The 25,005-nt window shown below is 43.0% G+C and overlaps 1 protein-coding gene across 2 annotated transcripts in view; it reads right to left on the reverse strand.

Moving 5' to 3' along the window:
* Positions 1-24,385, reverse strand: part of LOC124607793 (calpain-A-like) — a 241,886-nt gene extending 217,501 nt beyond the window's left edge. For both annotated transcript variants that reach the window (XM_047139935.1, XM_047139934.1), the window contains exon 1: positions 24,058-24,385. In XM_047139935.1, coding sequence (XP_046995891.1) covers positions 24,058-24,330 — 273 coding nt within the window. In that variant the 5' untranslated portion in view covers positions 24,331-24,385. The remainder of the gene's footprint in view (positions 1-24,057) is intronic.
* Between the last annotated feature and the right edge of the window lie 620 nt (positions 24,386-25,005).

The following is a 25,005-nucleotide window of genomic DNA, read 5'->3' on the forward strand; positions in this document are numbered from 1 at the left end:
GAAATCCACATGTTTTTTCTCACTGTCGCTGCCTCGATTACGCAGTTTGTAAATTGTGGTCCCAGCTGCTTTTCTTCCATAGAAAGCTCATGCTCCCTTGTAATCCTATACGGGAACGAAGACACCTTGATATGACCAACGGGTTGCACAATTATACGAGAAACTTCAATTCAGCACTTACTCTTCTCTTCGATTTATTCAGAGTTACAGTTTGAGCCAGTCGCTCGTCTTCAACTTTTTCTGGTGTGTGAACAGTTGCAACAAGTGACTGTTTACTCTATAGAACAGAATGAGATGTTCAAATTGACGAGGTAAACCGTCTGTATACTGTCCGAGAACAGTGAGCCATTCGTGTACCAGAGTGAACTGTTTCCGAGAACGGTAGCAGAACCACATTTTTTGTGAAACGGGCAAATCATCCTTTTGCGAAATTGTTGTAAACTGGCATGTTGGATTCTTAGCCCTATTTGACGAAATGTACACGAACTTTCGAATTTGCATTCACAAAATGAAACTTGATTTCCTAATAGTACAGCTTTAAGAATAAATAAAATCGGTTAACATTTCGTGCGCAGTATGGAAATTACTTAACTAATAAAAAAGGGGAAATCGAGACGACGAACAGTTGAGCACATCCAGACTAGGATTGCCAACGTAGGTGGATAGATGAGGTGTTTTGTAGAGGCAAAGCTGGACGTAAGTAAGTACTACTATACTAATAATAGTAGTAGTAGTAGTTCTGTTCATCTGTAAGTCACTTTTACAGGGGTACTGAACATTTTGTGGTATTGATTTTTAAGAGCAACAAGAGAAACATAATTCATCTATAGAGACATTACGCACTTACATCTCTAGTTTGACAATGATGTGACAGGTAGTTGCCCGTATCCTTGTAGTAAGAATCATCCCAGCATTTGCCTGAGTTTAGGGAAACGACGAAAAACCTAAATCAGAATGGCCGGATGAAGATTAGAAACTCCGCCTTCCCGAATAGAAGGCCAGTCTGTTGATGACAGTGCTACCTCATTCGGATGAGGCCTGCTTAGCCCTGAGGGATTTTCAGATGGTCCGTTCTCCTGTGTGACTATGAAAAAGTCTTTCATCGCGCATCGTAATATTTTAGAATGCCAAATTCATATACACAACAACCGTTGCCCCGTCTGCTGCTATAGCTTTGAGGCCTCAACTGTTTGAAGGAAACTCAAGTCACGAGCACGCTTAGTAGTACCTATTAAGTGGGTGAACAGCAGATGTCAAAAGTTTTCTTTCCCACGTACAACTTATCGTCGAGTATCAGGAATAGGAATAGCAGTAAGGTAGAATAACATCTCCGGAGCGGATAGACCGTAAGCAATCAGTGACAGCGCGCGAATGTCTCCCTGGCAAATATATACATCGACTGCTGTAGTATGGTGGGATCTAAACAGATCGTGTATATTCAGTTCTACATCTACACTCCGCAAGCCACCTTACGGTGTGTGGCGGGGGGTACTTTGTGTGCCACTGTCGCTCCCGCCTTTTCCTATTGTAGTCGCGTATGGTTCGCACGAAGAACGATTGCTGGAAAGCCACCGTGTGGTCTCGAATCACTATAATTTTATCTTCATGGTTATTTCGCGAGATATACACTATTTGATCAAAAGTATCCGGACACCTGGCTGAAAATGACTTTCAAGCTCGTGGCGCCCTCCGCTGGTAATGCAGAATTCACTGTGGTGTTGGCCCACCCTTAGCCTTGATGATAGCTTCCACTCTCGCAGGCCTACGTTCAATCAGGTGCTGGGAGGTTTCTTGGGGAATGGCAGCCCATTCTTTACGGAGTGCTGCACTGAGGAGAGGTACCGATGCCGGCGGTGAGGCTTGACATGAAGTCGGCGTTCCAAAACATCCCACATGTGTTCTATAGGATTCAGTTCAGGGCTCTGTGCAGGCCAGTCCATTACAGGGATGTTATTGCCGTGTAACTACTCCGCCACAGGCCGTGAATTATGAACAGGTGCTCTATCGTGTTGAAAGATGCAATCGTCATCCCCGAATTGCTCTTCAACAGTAGGAAGCAAGAAGGAGCTTAAAACATCAATGTAGACCTGTGCTGTGATGGTGACGCGCAAAACAACCAGGGGTGCCAGCCCCCTCCATGAAAAACACGATCACACCGTAACACCACCACCTCCGAATTTTACTGTTGGCACTACACATGCTGGCAGATGACGTTCACCGCTCATTCGACATACGCACACCCTGCTATCGGATCGCCACATTGTGTACCGTGGTTAGTCACTCCATACAATGTTTTTCCACTGTTCAATCGCCCAATGTTTACGCTCATTACACCAAACGAGGCGTCGTTTGGCATTTACCGGCGTGATGTGTGGCTTATGAGCAGCGGCTCGGCCATGAAATCCAAGTTTTCTCACCTCCCTCCTAACTGTCATAGTACTTGCAGTGGTCCTGATGCAGTTTGGAATTCCTGTGTGATTGTCTGGATAGATGTCTGCCTATTACACATTACGACCCTCTTTAACTGTCGGCGGCCTCTGTCAGTCAACTGACGAGGTCGGCCCGTATTCTTTTGTGCTGTACGTGTTCCTTCACGTTCCCCCTTCTCTATCATATCGGAAACAGTGGACCTAGGGATGTTTATGAGTGTGGAAATCACGCGTACAGACGTATGACACAAGTGACACCCAATCACCTGACCGCGTTCGATGTCCGTGAGTTCCGCGGAGCGCCCCATTCCGCTCTCTCACGATGTCTAATGACTACTAAGGTCGCTGATATGGAGTACATGGCAGTAGGTGGCAGCACAATGCACCTAATATGAAAAACGTATGTTTCTGGGGGTATCCAGATACTTTTGATCACGTAGTGTACGTAGGAGGAAGAAGTATATTGGTTGGCCCTTGTAGGAACGTACGCTCTCGGAATTTTAACATTAGACCATGCCGTGATGCAGAGCCCCTCTCTTCCGGCGTCGGCCACTGAAGTTGACTGAGGATCTCCGTTACGCTTTCGCTCTTACTAAGTGAACATGCCTTACCTGCGATTAATTTTATGTGATCGTTGCAATTTATACTCACACCACCTAGGTATTTTAAGGATGTGACTTCTTTCAGTGACTATTCTGCGATCGTGTAATAAAGGGTATTTCGGCTTATGTGTTCGCAATTCGTTACATTTGTTTATACTAAGCCTTAGTTGCTGCTCCCTGGATCAAGCGTCGATCCTATGCAGGTCTTCCTGCATTTCGCTGCAATTTTTTAGCGTTGCGACTTCTCTGTAGACAACAGCATCATCCGCGAAAAGCCTCACGAAACGTCCGACGTTATCTACCGTCGGCGAAGCTCCAAAAAAATGGTTCAAATGGCTCTGAGCACTATGGGACTTAACTACTGTGGTCATCAGTCCCCTAGAACTTACAACTACTTAAACCTAACTAACCTAAGGACATCACACACATCCATGCCCGAGGCAGGATTCAAACCTGCGACCGTAGCAGCCGCGCGGTTCCGGCCTGCGCACCTAGAACCGCTAGACCACCACGGCCGGCGGCGAAGCTCCGTATAAGCTCTAATTTCTCTAATCTTCTATGGCGTGATCATTTCGCAAGACGTATGTGAGAGGTTGTTATATGTTGCCCGACTCTTCTTGGAACGTAAGCTCTCGAAATTTGAATAGTAAACCTCTCCGTGACGCCTATCGCCTCTCTCGTAGCGTCTGGCACTGGAGTCTGTGGAGAATTTCCGTAACACTCTCGCGCCGAGTAAACGATTCCGTGACGAAATGCGCCGCTTTTGCTGGATCTTCTGTACCTCTGCTGTTAATTCGACTTGGTAAGGGTCCTAAACTAATGAACAGTACTCAGGAACGAGTGTTTCATAAGGCACTTCTTTCGTGGGCTAATTACATTCCCTTAAGATTCTCGCAGTGAATCTCAATCTGGCATCTGCTTTTCCTACGTAAAGTTTTAGGTAGCCATTCTACTATACGTCACTCCGGATGGCAACTGTAAGATATCCTACGACGGTTACTGTTTTCCGTGATTTGTCGCCAAAAGTGCAATCGAACAGAAGTCGATTTCTTCTCATCTACATGATTGCTCTGCAATGCACAATTAATTGCGTGGTACCACCACCAATTTATTTAGCTAACGTCTGCTCTCGATCAGGGCGCGGGGAAAACGAACACTTAAATCTTTCTGTGCGGGTTCGGATTTCTCTTATTTTATTACAATAATCATTCCTCTCTATGTAGGTGTGCGCCCACAAAACATTTTGACACTCTGAGGCGCAAATTGGTGATTTAAATTTTATGAGAAGATCCTGACGCAAGAAAAAACGTCTTTGTTTTAATGATTGCCACCACAATTCACGTATCATATCCTTGGTACTCTTTTCCCTGTTTTGCAATAGTACAAAACGAGCTGCTCCTCTTTGAACATGTTCGATGTCCGCTGTCAGTCGTATCTGATGCGGATCCTACACCACGCAGCAACACTCCAGAAGAGGGCGTTTAAGCGTGGTGTAGGCAGTTTATTTAGTAGACCTGTTGCATTTTCTCAGTTTTTGCCACCAATTCGTAGTCTTTGGTTTTCTTTGCCTACAGCGTTATCTTTGAGATCGTTCCAACGTAAGTTACACTCCTGGAAATGGAAAAAAGAACACATTGACACCGGTGTGTCAGACCCACCATACTTGCTCCGGACACTGCGAGAGGGCTGTACAAGCAATGATCACACGCACGGCACAGCGGACACACCAGGAACCGCGGTGTTGGCCGTCGAATGGCGCTAGCTGCGCAGCATTTGTGCACCGCCGCCGTCAGTGTCAGCCAGTTTGCCGTGGCATACGGAGCTCCATCGCAGTCTTTAACACTGGTAGCATGCCGCGACAGCGTGGACGTGAACCGTATGTGCAGTTGACGGACTTCGAGCGAGGGCGTATAGTGGGCATGCGGGAGGCCGGGTGGACGTACCGCCGAATTGCTCAACACGTGGGGCGTGAGGTCTCCACAGTACATCGATGTTGTCGCCAGTGGTCGGCGGAAGGTGCACGTGCCCGTCGATCTGGGACCGGACCGCAGCGACGCACAGATGCTCGCCAAGACCGTAGGATCCTACGCAGTGCCGTAGGGGACCGCACCGCCACTTCCCAGCAAATTAGGGACACTGTTGCTCCTGGGGTATCGGCGAGGGCCATTCGCAACCGTCTCCATGAAGCTGGGCTACGGTCCCGCACACCGTTAGGCCGTCTTCCGCTCACGCCCCAACATCGTGCAGCCCGCCTCCAGTGGTGTCGCGACAGGCGTGAATGGAGGGACGAATGGAGACGTGTCGTCTTCAGCGATGAGAGTCGCTTCTGCCTTGGTGCCAATGATGGTCGTATGCGTGTTTGGCGCCGTGCAGGTGAGCGCCACAATCAGGACTGCATACGACCGAGGCACACAGGGCCAACACCCGGCATCATGGTGTGGGGAGCGATCTTCTACACTGGCCGTACACCACTGGTGATCGTCGAGGGGACACTGAATAGTGCACGGTACATCCAAACCGTCATCGAACCCATCGTTCTACCATTCCTAGACCGGCAAGGGAACTTGCTGTTCCAACAGGACAATGCACGTCCGCATGTATCCCGTGCCACCCAACGTGCTCTAGAAGGTGTAAATCAACTACCCTGGCCAGCAAGATCTCCGGATCTGTCCCCCATTGAGCATGTTTGGGACTGGATGAAGCGTCGTCTCACGCGGTCTGCACGTACAGCACGAACGCTGGTCCAACTGAGGCGCCAGGTGGAAATGGCATGGCAAGCCGTTCCACAGGACTACATCCAGCATCTCTACGATCGTCTCCATGGGAGAATAGCAGCCTGCATTGCTGCGAAGGGTGGATATACACTGTACTAGTGCCGACATTGTGCATGCTCTGTTGCCTGTGTCTATGTGCCTGTGGTTCTGTCAGTGTGATCATGTGATGTATCTGACCCCAGGAATGTGTCAATAAAGTTTCCCCTTCCTTTGACAATGAATTCACGGTGTTCTAATTTCAATTTCCAGGAGTGTATTTGTAATTGTAGTCCTTAAGTATTTAGTTGAATTTACAACCTTTAGACTTGTGTAATTTACCGTATAACAAATTTAGCGAATTCCTTTTGGTACTCTTGTGGACGACTTCACACTTTTCATTATTTAAAGTCAATTGCCACTTTTCGCACCGTACAGATATCTTGTCTAAGTCTTTTGGACTTTGTTTTGATCATCTCATGACATTACATGACGGTAAACGACAGCATCATCTGCAAACAATCTAAGAGAGCTACTCAATTGTCTCCTAACGCGTTTCTACATCTATATCTACATCTATACTCTGCAAACCACAGTGAGGTGCGTGGCAGAGGGTACGTCCCATTCTATCAGTTATTAGGGTTTATTCCTGTTCCATTCACTTATGGATCGCGGGAAGAAGGATTGTCTGAATGCCTCTTTGCGTGCAGTAATTATTCTAATCTTGTCCTCACGACCCCTGTGTGAACGATACGTGGGGGGAGGGCGGGGGGGGGGGGGGAGTGTAGTATATCCGTAGAGTAATTATTTAAAGCCGGTTCTTGGAGCTTTGTTAATAGACTTTCTGGGGATAGTTTACGTCCGTCTTCAAGAGTTTGACAGTTCAGTTCCTTCAGTATCTCTGTGACACACTCCGATGGATTAAAGAAACCTGTGACCATTTGTGCTGCCCTTCTCTGTATACGTTTAATATCCCCTGTTAGTCCTATCCGGTACGGGTCCCACACACTTGAGCAATATGTAGGATGGGTCACACGAGTGATTTGTAAGCAATTTCTTTTGTAGATTGATTGCACTTCCACAGTATTCTACAAATAAACCGAAGTCTACCACCTGCTTTACACATGGCTGAACCTACGTCATCATTCCATTTCATATACCCAGCTATTTGTATGAGTTGGCCGATTCCAGGATTGACTTATTGATATTACAGTCTTAAGATACTACGTTTTTTCGGTTTGTGAAGGGCACAATTTTACATTTTTGAACATTTTCAGCAAGTTGCCGATCTCTGCACCACGTTGAACTCTTGGCAAGGTGTCTGAATATTTGTGTAGCTTCTCTCAGACAGAACTTCATTATAGATAACTGCATCCTCTGCAGCCTGATTTTACTATCAATATTGTGTGCAAGATCATTAATATACAGTATGAACAGTAAGGGTACCCAACACATTTCCCTGGAGCACACCCGAGGTTACTTCTATATCTGATGATGAGTCTCCGTCCAAAATAACAAGCTGTGTCCTCCCTACCAAAAAGTCCTCAATCCAGTCACAAATTTCACTTGATTCCCCCCTATGGTCGTACTTTTGACAATAAGCGTAGGTTCGGTACTGAGACTACTGCTTTTGGAAATCAAGAAACACGGCATCTACCTGGTTGCCTGGATCAAAGCTTTCAGTATGTCATATGAGAAAAGTGTGAGTCGGGGTTCACATGGTCGATGATTTCGAAAACCATGCTGGTTAGCGTTGAGGAGGTCATTCTGTTCAAGATACCTCATTGTGTTTGAGCTCAGAATATGTTCTAAGATTCTACAGCACGTCGATGTCAAGGACACTGGACGGTAGTTTTGTGGATCACGTCTACTACCGTTCTTGTAGACGGGTGTGATCTGTGCCTTTTTCCAATAACTGGGCACGGTTTTTTTGTTCAAGGGATCTAGGATAGCGGGGTTATCTCAGTCGCAAATTCAGTAGAGAACCTGACAGGGATTACAACGGGGCTCGATCTTTCTTCAATTTTAACGATTTCAGCTGTTTCTCATTGGCGCCAATACTTTTTTCATTCATCTTCTCAGTGGTACGAGGATTAAATTGGGGCAATTCTCCTGGGTTTTCCTTTGCAAAGGAACGTTTGGAAACGGAGTTAAGAATGTCAGCTTTTGCTTTGCTACCCTCAGTTTCAGTTCCTGGATACTAACTTTGGTGCCACTAACAGCCCTTACATACGACAATTTCTCTGGATTTTGTGAAATGTCATTTGACAGTATTCTGGTACGGTAATCACTGAAGGCATCACGCATTGCTCTCTTGACAGTCAAACGTGTTTCATGCAGAATCTCTCTATCTATAACCTTCGCTTTGTTTTATACCTATTATGTAGTAATCTCTGTTTCTTTAGAAGTTTCCTTACTGTGACTGTATGCCATGGAGGTTCCCTCCCATTATGAACTGTTCTACTACGTACGTATCTACCCAGTGCAAGGCCAGCTATTCTTTTAAATTTGACCCAGAGTTGCTCTACATGCTTCTGCCCTGTGCTGAAAGTTTCAAGTTCCTCTTTTTGACATGACATTACTGATTTTTTTATGTATTTTACTGAACATATGTACCTTTTTGCTTATTTTGGCTGCCCTTCGTGCTTTGGTAATCATTGTTGCCACAACCGCGTCCTGGTTACTGATACTAATTTCCATGTGGATATCCTCAAAGAGGTCAGGTCTATTTGTTGCTATTATATCCAATATATTTCTATCATGCGTTTATGAACATTAGTAAAAGCAGATGGCCTATCACACTTCCTTGGAGAACGCCAGATATTACTTCTGCTTTACTCGATGACTTTCCGTTAATTACAACAGAATGTGATATTGCTGACAGGAAATCATGAATCCAGTCGCAAAAATGAGACGAAAGTCCATATGCACGCATCTTGATTAGAAATGGCTTGTGGGGTACAGTGTCAAAAGCAAATATCTAAAAATATGAAAACAATTCTACATCCCCTGTCGATAGCACTCATTACTTCGTGAGAATAAAGAGCCAGTTGTGTTTCACAAGAACGATATTGTCTGAAATCTGTGTTTGCTGTTTGTCAATAAATCGGTTTCTCCGAGATAGCTCATAATGTTCGAAAACAATTATGTTCCAAAATCGTTCTGCAAATCGAGGTTAGCGTTATGGGTCTGTAATTCGGAGGATTATTCCTGTTTGATTTCTTGGTTATTGGCGTGGCCTGTGAAACTTCCCAGTCTATAGTCTTCACCTATTTATGCGCAATACGTCACATTTCCTTACACTAAGGGATAGCTGCCAGCCGCATCACCATGTCGGTCCCCTGAAGTTCTTACAGCATTTCGCTACAGTTTTCAGGAGTTTAAACCGTCCTATAGACAGCATCGTCCGCAAATAGTCTCACGAAGCCTCCAGCGTTATCCCTGGATCACTCATCTAAATTGTAAATAGTAGCGGCCCTACATCACTCCCTTGAGTATTCCTGAAATTACATTTAAATTTATCGATTCGATTCCGATGACGACGTGCTGAGTAATATTTTCAAGGAAATCCTGTGTGAAGCCATATGTCTGGTCCGATACTCGGTAAACTGATATGTGAGGCGGAGAGCAAAAAGGGATCTCTTGTCGGAAATTTTCGATTGTGGATTATTAATGTTTTCAATTTAAGCATTCATTATTCCTGAGTAATCACGATTTTATTATTTTTGTTTAAGTTACAGACATTTAAATTTACTAAATAAAAATGGTCATTTTGTGAAAAACTCATTCAAAAGTTCAAAATAACGCAGAACCTTTATATTTTACATTTAAGAAATTAATTTAAAATCAAAACACAGCTTAAAATGCCATGTTTTAAATAGTATAAATATATGTTTCACAACTCTTCAGTTTGGCACATTAAACTGATCGCTTCTTTGAGGGTCCAGGAACTGCTTGTGTATCATCAGGCTCGGGATCGGCAGTTGCATTACAGTTGGTTTCAGCAACTGGTTCAAGTTCAACTTGAGGAAATAAAGCGCCTTTGAATTCGTCTTTACATTATAGTCTGGTGTTTTTGAAGATGTGTTCTTGACGTTTCCCTGTCATTCCTTCTGGAGTCACTTCGTCGGGAAATCCTTGTGGTCGACCTCGTAATGGGAATGTCTGGTGCGCGAACACATTTCCTTCAGTATCGATTTTGCAGTACACTTTACTTTGGTTCTCTAAGTTGAACTCAAAGTGGTTGTACTGAATTATAAGGGACACTTTGTTGACACCACTGCCGTGCAAAAATTTGAGCAGATATATATTTACGCTAGACACTCAGCAAGCAAGTCAAAAACAAACGCAATCAGATGAGTTGTTCCGCTAATCGATTTGCAATTGTTTGCATGGTTACCAATACGTCTTTTTCACGGGTGCTAAATACTCTACGGTAAACGTTTAGAACAAATAACCATTCATAATAATGAACTATTAAGAAGAAATCCGCAGGGCTGGATTTGAATATCAGCAATATTACTGCCTTGTAAAACTATGATGGAAAAGGGAGTTTTCAAAATGATGAGTATTAGCCAAGCGTATTTATGAAGAGGGACATCTTGTCGGTCTTTGGTATTTCTCCATAAACCGACAAGAGAGACCTTTTTCTAGACTCGACGTTGACTAATTTAACGAGGGATTTGAGGGTTTTATCTACTCTAAATTGTTTTATTATCGATTGTAGCTTGTAGCGGACAAAACAAAGTGTATTAAACTGCAAAAAAACAAACTCGATGGTTTTGAGTCAAACTGCCTTTTTCGACGGTACTGAGCAACTGATTTTGCCGACAAGAGGTCTCTTCTAGCTTCCCGCCTCACACATTGTATTTACTAAACGACACTACTGAAATTTGTCGAATGCCTTCCAGAAGTCAAGAAACAAGGCATCAATCTGAATGGCTTTGTCTGTGGTGATCTGGCTCTCATGGACACACAGAACGAGCTGAGTTTCACAAGATTCTTGCTTGGGAAATCCATTCTGATTTTTACACAGGATATTTCCAAAACATCAAGTGCATGAGCATATAATATGTTCCATAACTCCACAACAGATTCACGTCAGCGATAAATGCCTATAATTATGCGCGTCTGTCCGACGACCTTTCTTGAAAAAGTGAATGACATGTGCTTTCTGTCAATCGCTAGGTACCCTTCGTTGCTCCAGGAACCTACGTGAAATTACTACTAGGAGGGAAACAAGGTATTTCGCATAATATCCGCAGAACCTGTCAGGTATCTCATCTGGCCCAGTTGCCTAGAGTAGAACAGATCAGCCGCAGAAGTCGCCACAATCTCTAATTGAGACCCAACGCTTATCCCACGTTGTGCGTGAAAGCCACTTCCTACTTTCTGCATCTGTGGTGCTTAGAAGATAGGCCGCTGACCACCGTAACGGCTATTTGCTTTGAGTTGCCCAGTGTCCCAGTGTTGTTCCTCCCCCATGATATATTTAAGTTCTTCATTGCCCCCTTCCATCCGTCTGTTATATGGAAAATCTATTTGAATTTTCGATCTTTCTGCCTTTTAGAACTAAGAGAGTGTTCTAGATCTTGCCGACAACTTCAGCTCACAGCCTCCAACTTTTCGTCTTTTGTTGATATCCCGTTTTTTTTACTTAGTCGTTGCCTCAGAATATTTTCTCTTAGTCTTATTCATTTTAATTTACGTCGGTCACTCTTTACTTTTATCCTTGTGGGACCATGTGCTCTTTATGTCTATCACGTTAGCATGCGAGTCATACCCAGATGCATTCTAGCTGGTACATTCATGTGCCTTCCAGTATTTCATAGGCACAGCTGCTTCTCTCGTGATAGAACCGTAGAAAATCTGCATCTTTATTAACCTCTCTTGGTAAGAATAAAATGTAAAGTGTTTTGCGTGCTCTACTACAGTCCTCAAGTCTCCAAAGCAAACAAACCGTTTCATACTGCACAACACAATTGTCGTGATGTGACTGCTATGCTTCTGTACTGGTGCTCTACAGAAACGGAAATAGTCGACATTCTGGCTTCCAGTTTGTTTTAAACGATCACTGTCAGATACAAGCGGGAATCGTTACACTAAAGTTTTGATCGTTCTTGGATCGCCGTGGCGGTCTTTTACCTTGAAAGCGTCACAGAAAATATTTGTTATAATCCAGAGTACAGGTGAACCTAGTTCAGATCCTGGAAGAGTACCAGTTAACAAGTTGAATTGAGCTGCGCAGTTTGTTACGAGTGCAATACGCCATCAAAGAGAAATATGTGGTTGTGTCCATGGACAAAAAGTTAGATGCACTACATAGGTTGAACAAAGCAGAATTGTAGAAAAACTTTCCTGCTAAATTTGGTGTTGAAGCGTTTGCAAAGATTACAGGCTGCTCAGACACGGTATTGTAGACGTAAACGACTAGCTGTGGAAATGACAAAGACGCTGACTATGGTATGATTTCTCAGGAAATTATCGCCGATTGTACTTCTGCAGAGAGTGAGGATAGTGAAGATGGACTAGCTGATGAAATTGACGCTCAACCTGAAGATGCTATAGAATATACAGTGGCACAAAGCGGTTGGACAAAACAATAATTTATTTAGAACGTTCGGCAGGAACAATATCGCTCGAACTATTGCTGGTGAAATGCCTACGTGGTCACGTTGTACATGAACGACGTAGGAACTTGGATCAAAAGAAACTTAGTGATCATTTCAGTGGATAAAATTCACGCGTTTTTTAACATCTGGTCAAAACATAATGTGAAAATAATGTATAATTTTTGTATTTACGTGAAAATAAATACAACATGAGTATTTGTAGCATTTAACCTATACGCCATTCTATTTTTTTCTGACTTTTCGAGTTATCCAGATATTCGATTACCCTTATGACCTACGGTCCGACCTAATTCGGAAAAACAAGGTCCCATCGTACCTCATATACGAAGTGACTCTGGAAGACAACAACACAGTACCTAATAAATTTTTCGCGTTATTAATTCTGCAACCATAATGTAACTGTGATATAGTTTCTATCATAGGACATTTTATTATTGTATTAATGTTGTATAATTAAATATCAAAGAATTAATTGAAATGAGCTAATTAAAAAGAATATCGTAATTATGATCCAGTAAAAACGTTGCATAGTCAGGAAGATTGCCATTGTATGGAGCTAAAGTATACATTTGAAGCAAGGAGTATCGTCGCTGGGCGCGGAGTCTGGATGCGTGGGAATGTAAGGAATAAACTGTAAGATTTTTGCTATATTGTCAGGCATATTATGTAGTTGTAAATGGGCACCGTACACTGTCATGAAGACGATTTAATATTCAAGATGAGTAGTGTGGGCCCAAACCTGTTACATGGAGCGACGATAAAGAAGACTGTTGCCACACATTGTTGACGAATAATGCCTTACATCGCGCCAACAGTAGTAGTTCATCAAAGTAAGATCCAACCAGTTTCATCTTTAGACTATAGAAGGCTAACCAGCGTAGTAGGTTTTGTTAATTGAATTGCAAAGTGTTTAGTGCAGCAGCTGTTATAGTGTAAATGAACTTCTCCTCAGTCATTTACCTAACGGGTGTGTGTGTGTGAGTTCTTAAGGGACCAAACTGCAGAGGTCATCGGTCCCTAGACTTACACACTACTTAAACTAACCTATGCTAAGGACAACACACACACCCATGCCCGAGGGAGGACTCGAACCTCCGGCGAGACGGGCCGCGCAGTCACTGACATGGCGCCTCTGACCGCGTGGCCACACCGCGCGGCTACCTAAAAGGGGCCTATCCTATCACCATTACTGATTCCGAGAATACCACCAATGAAAAAATAGGAAAATACTGAAAATGATGAACTTATTTAATTTCCGTAACTAAGATAAAGTGGCGTTTACAAAACTGAGAACTATTCAAAACTGCCATTTACCAGAGGCGAACTTTTGTTGCTTTATAGAACAACTAGTTACGGAATAATGACTAATAGTAAAAGAGTAAAAGCATAATTTAAATGAATGTTGACAAAATATTACTTCAGAATAATAAAAAAAGATGACTCTGAGCACTATGGACCTCAACTGCTGTGGTCATAAGTCCCCTAGAACTTAGAACTACTTAAACCAAACTAATCTAAGGACATCACACACATCCATGCCCGAGGCAGGATTCGAACCTGCGACCGTAGCGGTCGTGCGGTTCCAGACTGTAGCGCCTTTAACCGCTCGGCCACTTCGGCCGGCTCAGAATAATAATCTCATATTTTGTGTGCACTGCAAACTTTACTCACAATGCAAATTATGTAACAGTGTTATGTAAAATTACTTATTCTTCGCTAAATGAAACATTACGAACTTTCCTGAAATAGCTTACTATAATAGAAAACAAGTTCTTATGATCATATGCATTTCTAAAACCAGTAACAGAATTACAGCGAGTAACGCAGAGCTATTCAATAAGCGAATTGTTTTGGAAACAATTAACTTGCTTGTAGTCAGTGCAAATTATTCTACTGGTTTTCTGATTAACTTTGATTCATGGTATTAACTGCGTTTTTACATCTGAGCCCGAGTCAGTGCCTTTGGTTCCGTCCGTTTAAAATTCAATGATTAATTCGTAATTCACTTGCTCACATAGTGAGCTGGTGACTGCTCTTAAGTAATTTGCAACCTAAAGTTATAATATATTCAGTTAATTTATTTCAAATTCCACAAACTTTTTCTTATTTTTCCTCTTTCGCCAAAATTTCTTTCGATCATTATCGTGAAAAAGTAGTCGCGCGATAACGATTCGGTTATAATTGTATCTGCACTTATCCGCATTTTCATTATTTTTCGGAATAGCTGCCTCTCTCAAACAACAGGGAATATTAGGTGCATGTGTCTTTTAAAAATCCTAGTTAACCGGAATTGTTGGTCCATTGTAACGCGTCTTCGCGTATACTTTTTCGTTTTTGAAACTAACTTAAAATTCGCTTCCACGCAGAAATGAAGTAGAACGTATTTCGTAGTAAATGAAAAAAAATGATTGACACCTAACTTGGTAGGACTATTTCTGCAACTTCACCGTACTTTTGTGAGCGTAGCAAGGAACGGGCACCGCGGGACCTTGAAAGCATACGCCTCGTACGTGCTTTATTTAATCGAACGGCAAACAATGCCGCTTGCTTCTATTTGCGAAATGAGGTTGGCGCAACGTTAACAGAGCTCGCTCACGCTTTATTGGGACTGTTGAGACTCCCCACCTCCACGGACACAGGCACACCTACACACTCACACACACACACACACACACACACACACACACACACACACACACACATTTCTCTCATTACGCAATGTACTACCCATCACCTAAAACTCCATGCAAACTACAAAAATTTGTTTTAGATCCATCATATGCTACTCTGTTTATGGTTGGTTTATCTGAAGTATGTTTGATGCCCTGTCACTGGGGAAGTTTAAGGCTTACTTAGAAAATCCTTGAAGGAGACAATTGTGTAATCGTAACTACAATCCGTTCACCATAAGAATAAACCTGTTGTACACATTGCACTATGTGTTCTTCCGCGTTTGCTGGAACCTCATTGGATTTCCGTTTCACGTGGGGCTGCAGCCAAGCTGTCTCGAGTATTGTCAAGTACGATAATAAGGGTACGTTTTGTGCTGTGCGTTACGCGCACATCGACTTAGCCTGAAGTGACGTGGCCAGCTACAGTTCACACGTAAAAAAAGACGAGCAGAGGTGCAATACAGCTTCGAATGTCATTTAATTTTTAAGCACAATGAAATAATACACTGCAGATGTCCCACAATACGCTCCTTAGACGACTAGACGTAAACCGCAACACTTTTATCGTTTTTAGCTAACGTACTATTGTAATTAAAAACAAGAATGATAAAAATTCCTGACTTAACCACAAGGTAATTTTTCTGCGTAAGCTGTGTGTAATGTAAGAGAGTATAGAAGGATTTCACCGTATAGTTACATATTGAAGCCACTGAAAGTGTTAGTTACAGTCAGTCGTCTCGTAATCTCTTAGCTCCTTCCTTATCCGAATCCGAGAAACACATTTCAGTTCTGGAAGTGTCACCTGCTACGTTGATAACGACAGCATCCACGAAGCCAACCAGGCGCAGCATTTTCTCTTCTTTTATGACGAACCGTTCTATAACCCGCCAGCGTTCGGCAGTGACGTGTGAAAAAGCTGCGTGCATAGTTCCAGTGCGTCTGGCAGCTGAAGTCTTGTTGCTTCTCGGGCCCAGTTCCGCAGCTTGGCTCCAGATCAGTTCTGTTGGCTTCATATTGTACTGGTACAGTAGCAAATGTAAAAATGCAGCATTTATGATGTGCTCGATGCTGTGAAAATGATTGGCTTTCATGTTTCTACGATACTTATCTACCTCTGTGGTATGAAACGAGGGACGTAATCCAAATAAAGACGAATTGGTTTTTCATTTTTGCCTGAAAAAATTAAATTGTTATGCTTTCGTAATGTAAGCAACTGTGAACAGTCTTTCATAAAACATCGATAATTAAGAATTTATATTTGAAATGAATTTTGCGTCCACTATGTAATTAGAAACAAGAAGACGTGCATTATTCATAAAAATGATGATCAGTTTTATAATTACGAGATGTAAGCATTTTAAATTGCATGAGAAAAAAATGATACTGAAAAGATTTGAACACACAATTTATGTTCCATTACGCTATGGACTCCGCTACATGTTCAATTAGGAAATATTCATCAAACAAACAAGTACTATATAGAACGCTGGGAAAACTTCAAAGCCGATTATCTCCGTAAATTTATGAAAAACATTAAGAACAGCCTATTTCTCGGCACTTTTTAACCGTATTCCACGCGAGAGTTTCACTTCGGAACAGAAAGCAGCCTCAGCCATTTTCATACTGCGCATTAACAGCGCGACAATCAGAGCACAACGCTGCAGAGGCTGTGACTGTACACGATTTTTGAAATAAAAACTACGTAGCTAAAGCGTGATTAAGAAAAACGTTGGTGGCTATTAATACATTTGAATTCATTTCATTTAACGTAACTTAGTAATAAGAAATCTAATACATAAGTAGGACCTACTTCCAAGAGCGTAACAACATCACAAGATGTGCTACGACTTCTGACAAATCATCGGTTTGTGTTTGTTTACATCAGGTTTAGTCTTATGATGAACGGATTATAGTTGCCTACTAAATGATTTTTTTTTATCCTCCTTTCACAGAAATGCCCTCGTCTTTGATATAAAGCGGTACGGACTCGTAACCTTGTAGAAATGAGAAATAATTTAAAATATTCATCGGACAGCGCCTATTTCCCTCTCTCTTTCAGTGATAAGGACGTTCACGACAATAGTTCACCGCCAGTACAGAATAGAACCACCGCAGCTGAATGTTCTCCTAGGTGCAGAGAGCAAGAAGTTCATACCTAACCTTACGTCTAATAAATGACTACACAACGTAAATTACTTGTATATATGTAAATTTAATTTAGGTTAACTTTTAGAGCGTAGAAATTTAGTACGTGAGTTTCGCTGTTTGGGCAGCTTAGTAGCTGACGATGGTCGAAGTAGAGGGGAGGTAAATGCAGACTGCCAATAGCAAGAAAAACAGTTCTGAAGAAGAAGAATTTATTAACACTGAGTACAAATTTTAAATTTTTGGAAGTCATTTCTGAAGGTATTTGTCTAGAATGTAGTCTCGTTCTACGGAAGTGAAACCTGAACGATAAACGGGTCAGGCAACAAGAGAACAGAAGCTTTTGAAACTCGTATTAGTAATACACACTACACACTGTTGTACTTGTGGAAGGCCGACGCCGGCCAGTGTGACCGAGCGGTTCTAGGCGCTACAGTCTGGAGCCGCGCGACCGCTGCGGTCGCAGGTTCGAATCCTGCCTCGGGCATGGATGTGTGTGATGTCTTTAGGCTAGTTAGGTTTAAGTAGTTCTAAGTTCTAGGGGACTGATGACCTTAGAAGTTAAGTCCCATAGTACTCAGAGCCATTTGATCCATTTTTTGAAGGCCGACGGCAGTCATGCTACAGCTAATGGTCGAGTTAGACAATGTTTAGTGGACTGCAGCGTAACTTTCATCCGTTTTCCAAAAATGAAACACGGTATACGACGAATATGGTCCCAAGTTCATATCGCGGAACTTGGACTTGCGCCCACCTCTGAGGTACTGTTTAATATACTTAACAATTTTGAACAATGTGCCTTACAAAGACTCTGAGTTACATATCTGCATTAGACAGGTTCTCGAACGACGCTTATCCTTTGCTTATAAGTACCTTAAAATTTTGCATGTATTAAGAAAGTTCGTGCTATTGCGTGCCAAAGAAGATGGAATATGAATTGGAGAAATGAACACTTTTTTTTGTTGTTGTTAAAAGAAGAGTAAACGCTGGCAAGGTAGCTCAACATGTTTTTTCTGTGAAAAGGTTCGTCGTTGGAGAATGCAAAGCTAGAAAATGGTTCCGTCGTTTGAAATAAGGGTATAAAGACATCGATTCCTCAGGTTCAGGCAGAGCGTCCACCTTCTGGGAATAACTTAAATCATAATAATCAAATAATAATCAACCAGAAAATTACTACATGCGACGAAATGCTACCAGTAAAGCATAGCTCAACATACGTGTATAATGGAAAAAGTTGCAAGTTCGGTGGGACGGGCACCGCAAGCTTTGATCCAAAATCAACAGGCGAACACGTATCATCACTGAGTTTGTGAGTGGCATCGGCCGATTCGTCCAACTTGTTGTCTGTGATGGAAACTGTTACCTTCACCTCAGTTTCAGAGAGGAAGGAACGACAAAGTCCTAACAAAAAAGCAAATCTCTGCATAAAAATTACGGTCGTCTACAGGCGCTGACATTACGCGAACGGCGGGGTAAAGAAGGTACTACGTGTAATAAAAAGTTTCTAAAGAATAAATGCTGACATTTGCTGACAACAACTTGTCGCCTTTCTGGCACACCTGAAGAGAAACGGCCAAAAGGGCTGACTTAAGAGCTGCTACAGCTAAATAATGCAAGCCGCTCATCGACAAAGAGTTTATTTGTGGAACATTCGGCAGCGCCATTGTCCAGCGGATGAGTGCTCCAGCCACCGATGTTTTCCATCCTCTATATGGTAATCTCCGAGGTAACTCTTCCAATAACAAACATGCTTTTCACACGTAGCCCGCAGAGCCGAGTGGTAATTCGTTGGACTCAAATTCAGAAGGACGGCACATGAGACTTAGGCTCTCCATGGTTTCCACAAATCGAGTAAGGCAAACGATGGATGGTCGTTTCATCCTTCCATAATTCGAGGTTGTGACTACACTGTTTCATTTTCTGCCACCAACGTGGTTATGAAATAGATCAACATTTATATAAGCGTATACAGGATGTTTCAGGTAAAACGTTTTTCTGTATAACTTATAAAGTAATAAGTGAAAGGAATATTTATGTAGATAGTTAGACGTAAAATAGAATATTCTTCTTCTGTGGAACTATGAACATAATTTATTTACTTATTTTCGAGAGAGTTACAGGAACGAGTTATAAATAGAACATTCTTATTCTGTCGTGTAGCCGATGTATGTTTACTAACAGTGTACAAATCAATTTAAATTAAATTTATGTCAGTTTTAGTTAGGGAGCTACAAACGTTCCAAGTTTTAGGAGTGGATGCCGCACGTAATTGGCTGTGTTCAAATGAATGTTCTTGTGGCACAATGTTCATTTAAGTAGGTACATCATGTCGATCGTCAAAGGAGGATTTCCATAAATGTGTGATGTGGAATTCTTGGAGATGAAATCATTGATCCACAATACTTCAGAGTTAATCTGACAGGTGACATGTATCCAGCTTTTACCGTCGATAGTTGTGTGCTCTGAAAATGCCGGTATAGACACTAGAGCCCATATGCAGATGAGGGCAGCATGATGGTCACTCAGCTCTTCTGTGCGAGCTGTTGTGTAAGAGCTGAACAACGGATTTCGTGGAAGATGGTTGGGACGCCGTGGTCCTCGGAAAGAGCCTGATTTAACACCAGTAAATCATCTGAGGAATTGTCCGAGCGCCACCGAACTCACGACGACTTCAAGGAACGCATCTAGGAAGATTGTCGCTCTGTGACACCAGTAACTTTAGAAGCCACACAGAACTGTGCATTCAGGAAAATGAGCTCTCGTTTGAACAACTCATTTAAATGAAAATATTGCTACCACAACATCCAACTCCTGGTGCATAGAAATATGGTACGGGTGCAATCGATGTTGATGTAGCATTCTCAACACCGACGTTTTTGAGATTCCCGATTCTCGCGCAATTTGTCTGCTACTGATGTGCGTATTAGCCGCGACAGCAGCTAATACACCTACTTGGGCATCAACATTTGTTGCAGTTCGTGGTTGACGTTTCCATGTCGCTGAACACTTCCTGTTTCCTTAAACAACGTAACTTTCCGGCGAACGGTCCGGACACTTGGATGATGTCGTCCAGGATACCGAGCAGCATACATAGCACACGCCCGTTGAGCATTTTAATAACAATAACGATACATCAACACGATATGGACCTTTTCCGCAATTGGTAAACGGTCCATTTTAACACGGGTAATCTATCACGAAGGAAATACCGTCCGCACTGGCGAAATGTTACGTGATACCACGTACTTACACGTCTGTGACTATTACAGCGCCATCTATCACAAAGCGAAAAAAGTGGTCCAACTAAAACATTCATATTTCTTTGTGTACTACACGAATGTGTAATAAAAATGAGGGTTCCTATTTTAAAAAACACAGTTGATATCCGTTTTACCTATGGCAGCGCCATCTAGCGAGCCAGCCATTGCGCCATCTGGTACCCTTTCAAGCTAGAAGAGTTTCGTTCTTTGTAGTTTTTTCGTTTGATGCTTATTTCGTGAGATATTTGGACCGGTCACTATCAATGGACCACCCTGTATATAGCATGCTGCATCCACCCCTAAAACTTTGATCATTTCTAACTCCCTAATTAAAACTGATAGAAAATTAATTTAAAATGATTTGTACAAGGCTTAAATATTAGGGGGAACGGAAAGTAATGTTTTTGTATTAAGTTCATACATAAATTGATAACAAGTTTTTATTTTTAATCAATGCTTTAATCACCCTCAGTATCAACAGACTTTTGCCATCTAGTGTGCAAATTATCAGTGCCGGAACGATAAAAGCAATTGTTTTTTGAATAGAATATCTGGAAATTGCATTTTGGACATCATCCACATTTTCACATTTTTCCCACTTCAAAAATGTTGTAGCGATTGGAATGAAAGGAAATCCGATGACGTAAATCGGGCGATTATGGTGAGTGAGGCAATACCTCCCACCTCAATTCATTAATTTTCTCCAGGGTTCGTCTTTCGCAGTGCGGCCTTGCATTATCGGGTTACAGATGACACCTTTTCCGTTGACAAGAGCTGGGCTCTTTTCAATTAAAGCTTGATGTACTCGACCCTAATGTTCACACTAAAGATTTGCATTCACTCTTTGTCCATGTTTGAGCAATTCAAAATGAATAACTCCGCAAATATTCCGCAAACACACAAAAGCGCCTTTCTAGATTGTAACTCAGACTTAGCTGTACTTCGTGGCGATTCATACGGAGAGATCCACTGCCGTTTGCGTTTTGGGTTATCACAGAGGCCCCATTTTTCATCTCCAGTGATCAAGCGATCAAAAAACGGTTCTGTATTTTGCCGCTGAGGCTGTAAGTTGAACGTAGTGGATCGGTTAGCTTTGTTTGTCTTTACCAACCTGCTGCAAATGTTCTTGGTAAGTCGACCAAGGTTGGTTAAGAGTGTTTGACAGTTCCTCGATTGTCTGACATGGATTTGGTCCCAGTTCCATCCTTAACATGTCGTTGTCTAAAGTTGTTTGGTCTTCCCAATCGATGCGAAGCGGAAAGACCGAAATTACCGGATTTCAACTTAGAAAACCACTTTCGGTATTTATGAGCGTCTAATGCACTTGGATAAACATCGCAAATGTTTTTGGTAGCAAGTGTTGCACTACCACCCTTGTGAAACTCAAAAAGCATACAGTGCCTGATATGTAGCTCTACCACTGTTTGACTGGCCATTTCACCATAAGCCGAAAAAATTAAAATTTACTTACTTACGAGTAAATAAATCACTCCAACCTTAAAATGTCTTTGGCACGACTTTGAAGTACACAGTGAGCTGATAAATGGCAAACTAATGTCGACGTGCGCAGAAAAGATATCACTTTCCGGTCCCCCTGGTACATCAGCTTCATCTACATCTACATCTACAAGGATACTCTGCAAACAACATTTAAGTGCCTGGCAGAGGGTTTATCGAACCACCTTCACAACTATTCTCTATTATTCCATTCCCGTACAGCGTGCGGAAAAAACGCACACCTATATCTTTCTGTGCGAGTTCTGATTTATTCCATTTTATTATGATAATCGTTTCTCCCTATGTAGGTCAGCGTCAACAACATACAGTATTTTCGCATTCAGACGAGAAAGTTGGTGATCGAAATGTCACGAGAAGATTTCGCCGTAACGAAAAACGCCTTTTTTTTTTAGGGATGCCCACACCAAATCCTGTATCATTTGAGTGACACTCTCCCCTATTTCGTGATAATACAAAACGTACTGCTCTTCTTTGAACTTTCTCGGCGTACTGCTTCAATCCTGTCTGAAAAAATAATATGCTACACTGAAGAGGCAAAGAAACTGATATACCTGCTTTAATATCGTGTAGGGTCCCCGCGAGCCCGCAGAAGTGATGCAACACGACCTGACATGGAGTCGACTAATGTCTGAAGTAATGCTGGAGGGAATTGACACCATGAATCCTGCAGGGCTGTCCATAAATCCGTAAGAGTACGAGTGGGTGGAGATGTCTTCCCAACAGCACGTTGCAAGGCATGCCAAATATGCTTAATAATGTTTGTGTCTGGGGAGTTTGGTGGCCCTCGGAAGTGTTTAAACTCAGAAGAGTGTTCCTGGAGCCACTCTCTAGCAATTCTGGATGTGTGGAGTGTCGCACTGTCCTGCTGGAATTCCCCAAGTCCGTCGGAATGCACAATGGACATGAATGGATGCAGGTGATCGGACAGCATGCTTATGTACGTGTCACCTGTCAGAGTCGTATCTCGACGTATCAGGGGTCTCATATCACCCCAACTGCATACCCCCCACACCATTACAGTGCCTCCACCATCTTGGACAATGCCTTGCTGATATGCAGGCCCCATGGATTCACGAGGTTGTTTCCATACCCGCACACGTCTATCCACTCGATGCAATTTTAAGCGATACTCGTCCGATCAGGCAACATGTTTCCAGTCATCAACAGTCCAGTGTCGCTGTTGACGGGTCCAGGTGAGGCGTAAAGCTTTTGTGTCATGCAGTCGTCAAGGGAACACGATTGGGCCTTCGGCTCCGAAAACCCATACCGATGTGTTTCGTGAGTGGTTCGACGCTAACACTTGCTGATGGCCAAACATTAAAATTCGCAGCAATTTGCAGAAGGGTTGCATTTCTGTCACGTTGAACGATTCTCTTCAGTCGTCGTTAGTCCCGTTCTTGCAGGATCTTTTTCCGTCCGCAGCGATGTTGGAGATTTGATGTTTTACAGGATTCCTGATATTCACGGTACACTCGCGAAATGGTCGTACGGAAAAATCCCCACTGCACTGCTACCTCAAAGATGCTGTGTCGCATCGTTCGTGCGCCGTCTATAACACCACGTTCAAACTCACTTAAATGTTGATAACCTGCGATTGTAACAGCAGTAACCGATCTAACAACTGAGACAGCACTTGTCATATATGCGTAGCCGACCGCAGCGCCGTATTCTGCCCTCTTACGTATCTCTGTATTTCAATACGCATGCCTATACGAGTTTCGTAGGCGCTTCGGTGTATTTAAGAAAATTATAACTCGTTGATGTACTTCTTCTAAAAGTAATTACACAAACTATGTTCATAACGCCACAGAAGGAGTAACGTTTCTTACGTTTACATGTCTAAATAAATATTCCTGTAACCCTGTATATAATAAACAGTAACGGATCTATAACACTTCCTTGATGTACTCCCGAAATTGCAGTTACATCAGCGGGGGCTTTCGTCCCATTTAGAAAGTGTTGAGTCCAATGGGCTAGAAACAATGCCCTGAGTCGTGACCGCCAGAAATTGCGTTTGCAAGCGGTAGTGGCGGCCACCCGTACACGTACCTTGTAGATGCGGTCCTGCGGCAGGTGAAGAGAGTGCTGGTACTGCAGGCGCGAGAGGCGGCTCTCCTTAGCCGGAGGCGCGGGCTGCACGGTGAGCACACTGCGTGCTGTCCTAGGGGACCCTCCGTACGAAAGCAGCGGCCGCTGTTCCTCTCGCAGACTGTGTCCGTTCTGCAGGCTCCATTCCCGCACTTCGGTCCTGACCTGGCGGAAATTCGCCGTCTGCCCCGACCGCACACTCAAGTTGATGCTGGTGACGTAGCGTTCATCCATGGTGCTTAAGAGTCGCCGGTGAATAGGTGTGGAGCGCAAGCAATCGCGTCCACGTATGAGGAGCGAGTGGCGCGCGGCATGACATGCGGCACACCGCGATGGTTTATCTAATCTGCGACGAGCGGCGGCGAGGAAGTTCCGCCGGCTGCGCGCTATTTTGTTCCACAACCGGGATCGCGGTTGTAAACATGATGCTTTTCGCGATGTGTCACCCACACGTGGAGTGGTCTCAGCGGTTGTCTCGTTCAGTCACAAAGAAAGGTTATTTAGTTATTTGGCAAATAATACTCTTGATTGAAATTTCTCGCGCTGAGAAATAGGGGCCAAATCGCATAAATACTAATTTATTTTCGATATCTGGTTTCTACAGGCTTTGCTGTCATCTTCTCGTCAAAAAAAATTATTGTTACAAGCCGGCTGCTGTGGCCCAACGGCTCTAGGCGCTACAGTCTGGAACCGCGCTCCTACTACGGTCGCAGGTTCGAATCCTGCCCCGGGCATGGATGTGTGTGATGTCCTTAGGTTAGTTAGGTTTAAGTAGTTGTAAGTCTAGGGGACTGATGACCTCAGATGTTAAGTCCCATAGTGCTTAGAACCATTTGAACCATTTTATTGTTGCAAAACGTGTTCATTGTGAGTTGGAACCTCATGCCAAGTTGTCATATTATTGGATAA

The sequence above is a fragment of the Schistocerca americana genome, chromosome 1 (assembly GCF_021461395.2).
Source record: "Schistocerca americana isolate TAMUIC-IGC-003095 chromosome 1, iqSchAmer2.1, whole genome shotgun sequence".
Taxonomy (NCBI): domain Eukaryota; kingdom Metazoa; phylum Arthropoda; class Insecta; order Orthoptera; family Acrididae; genus Schistocerca; species Schistocerca americana.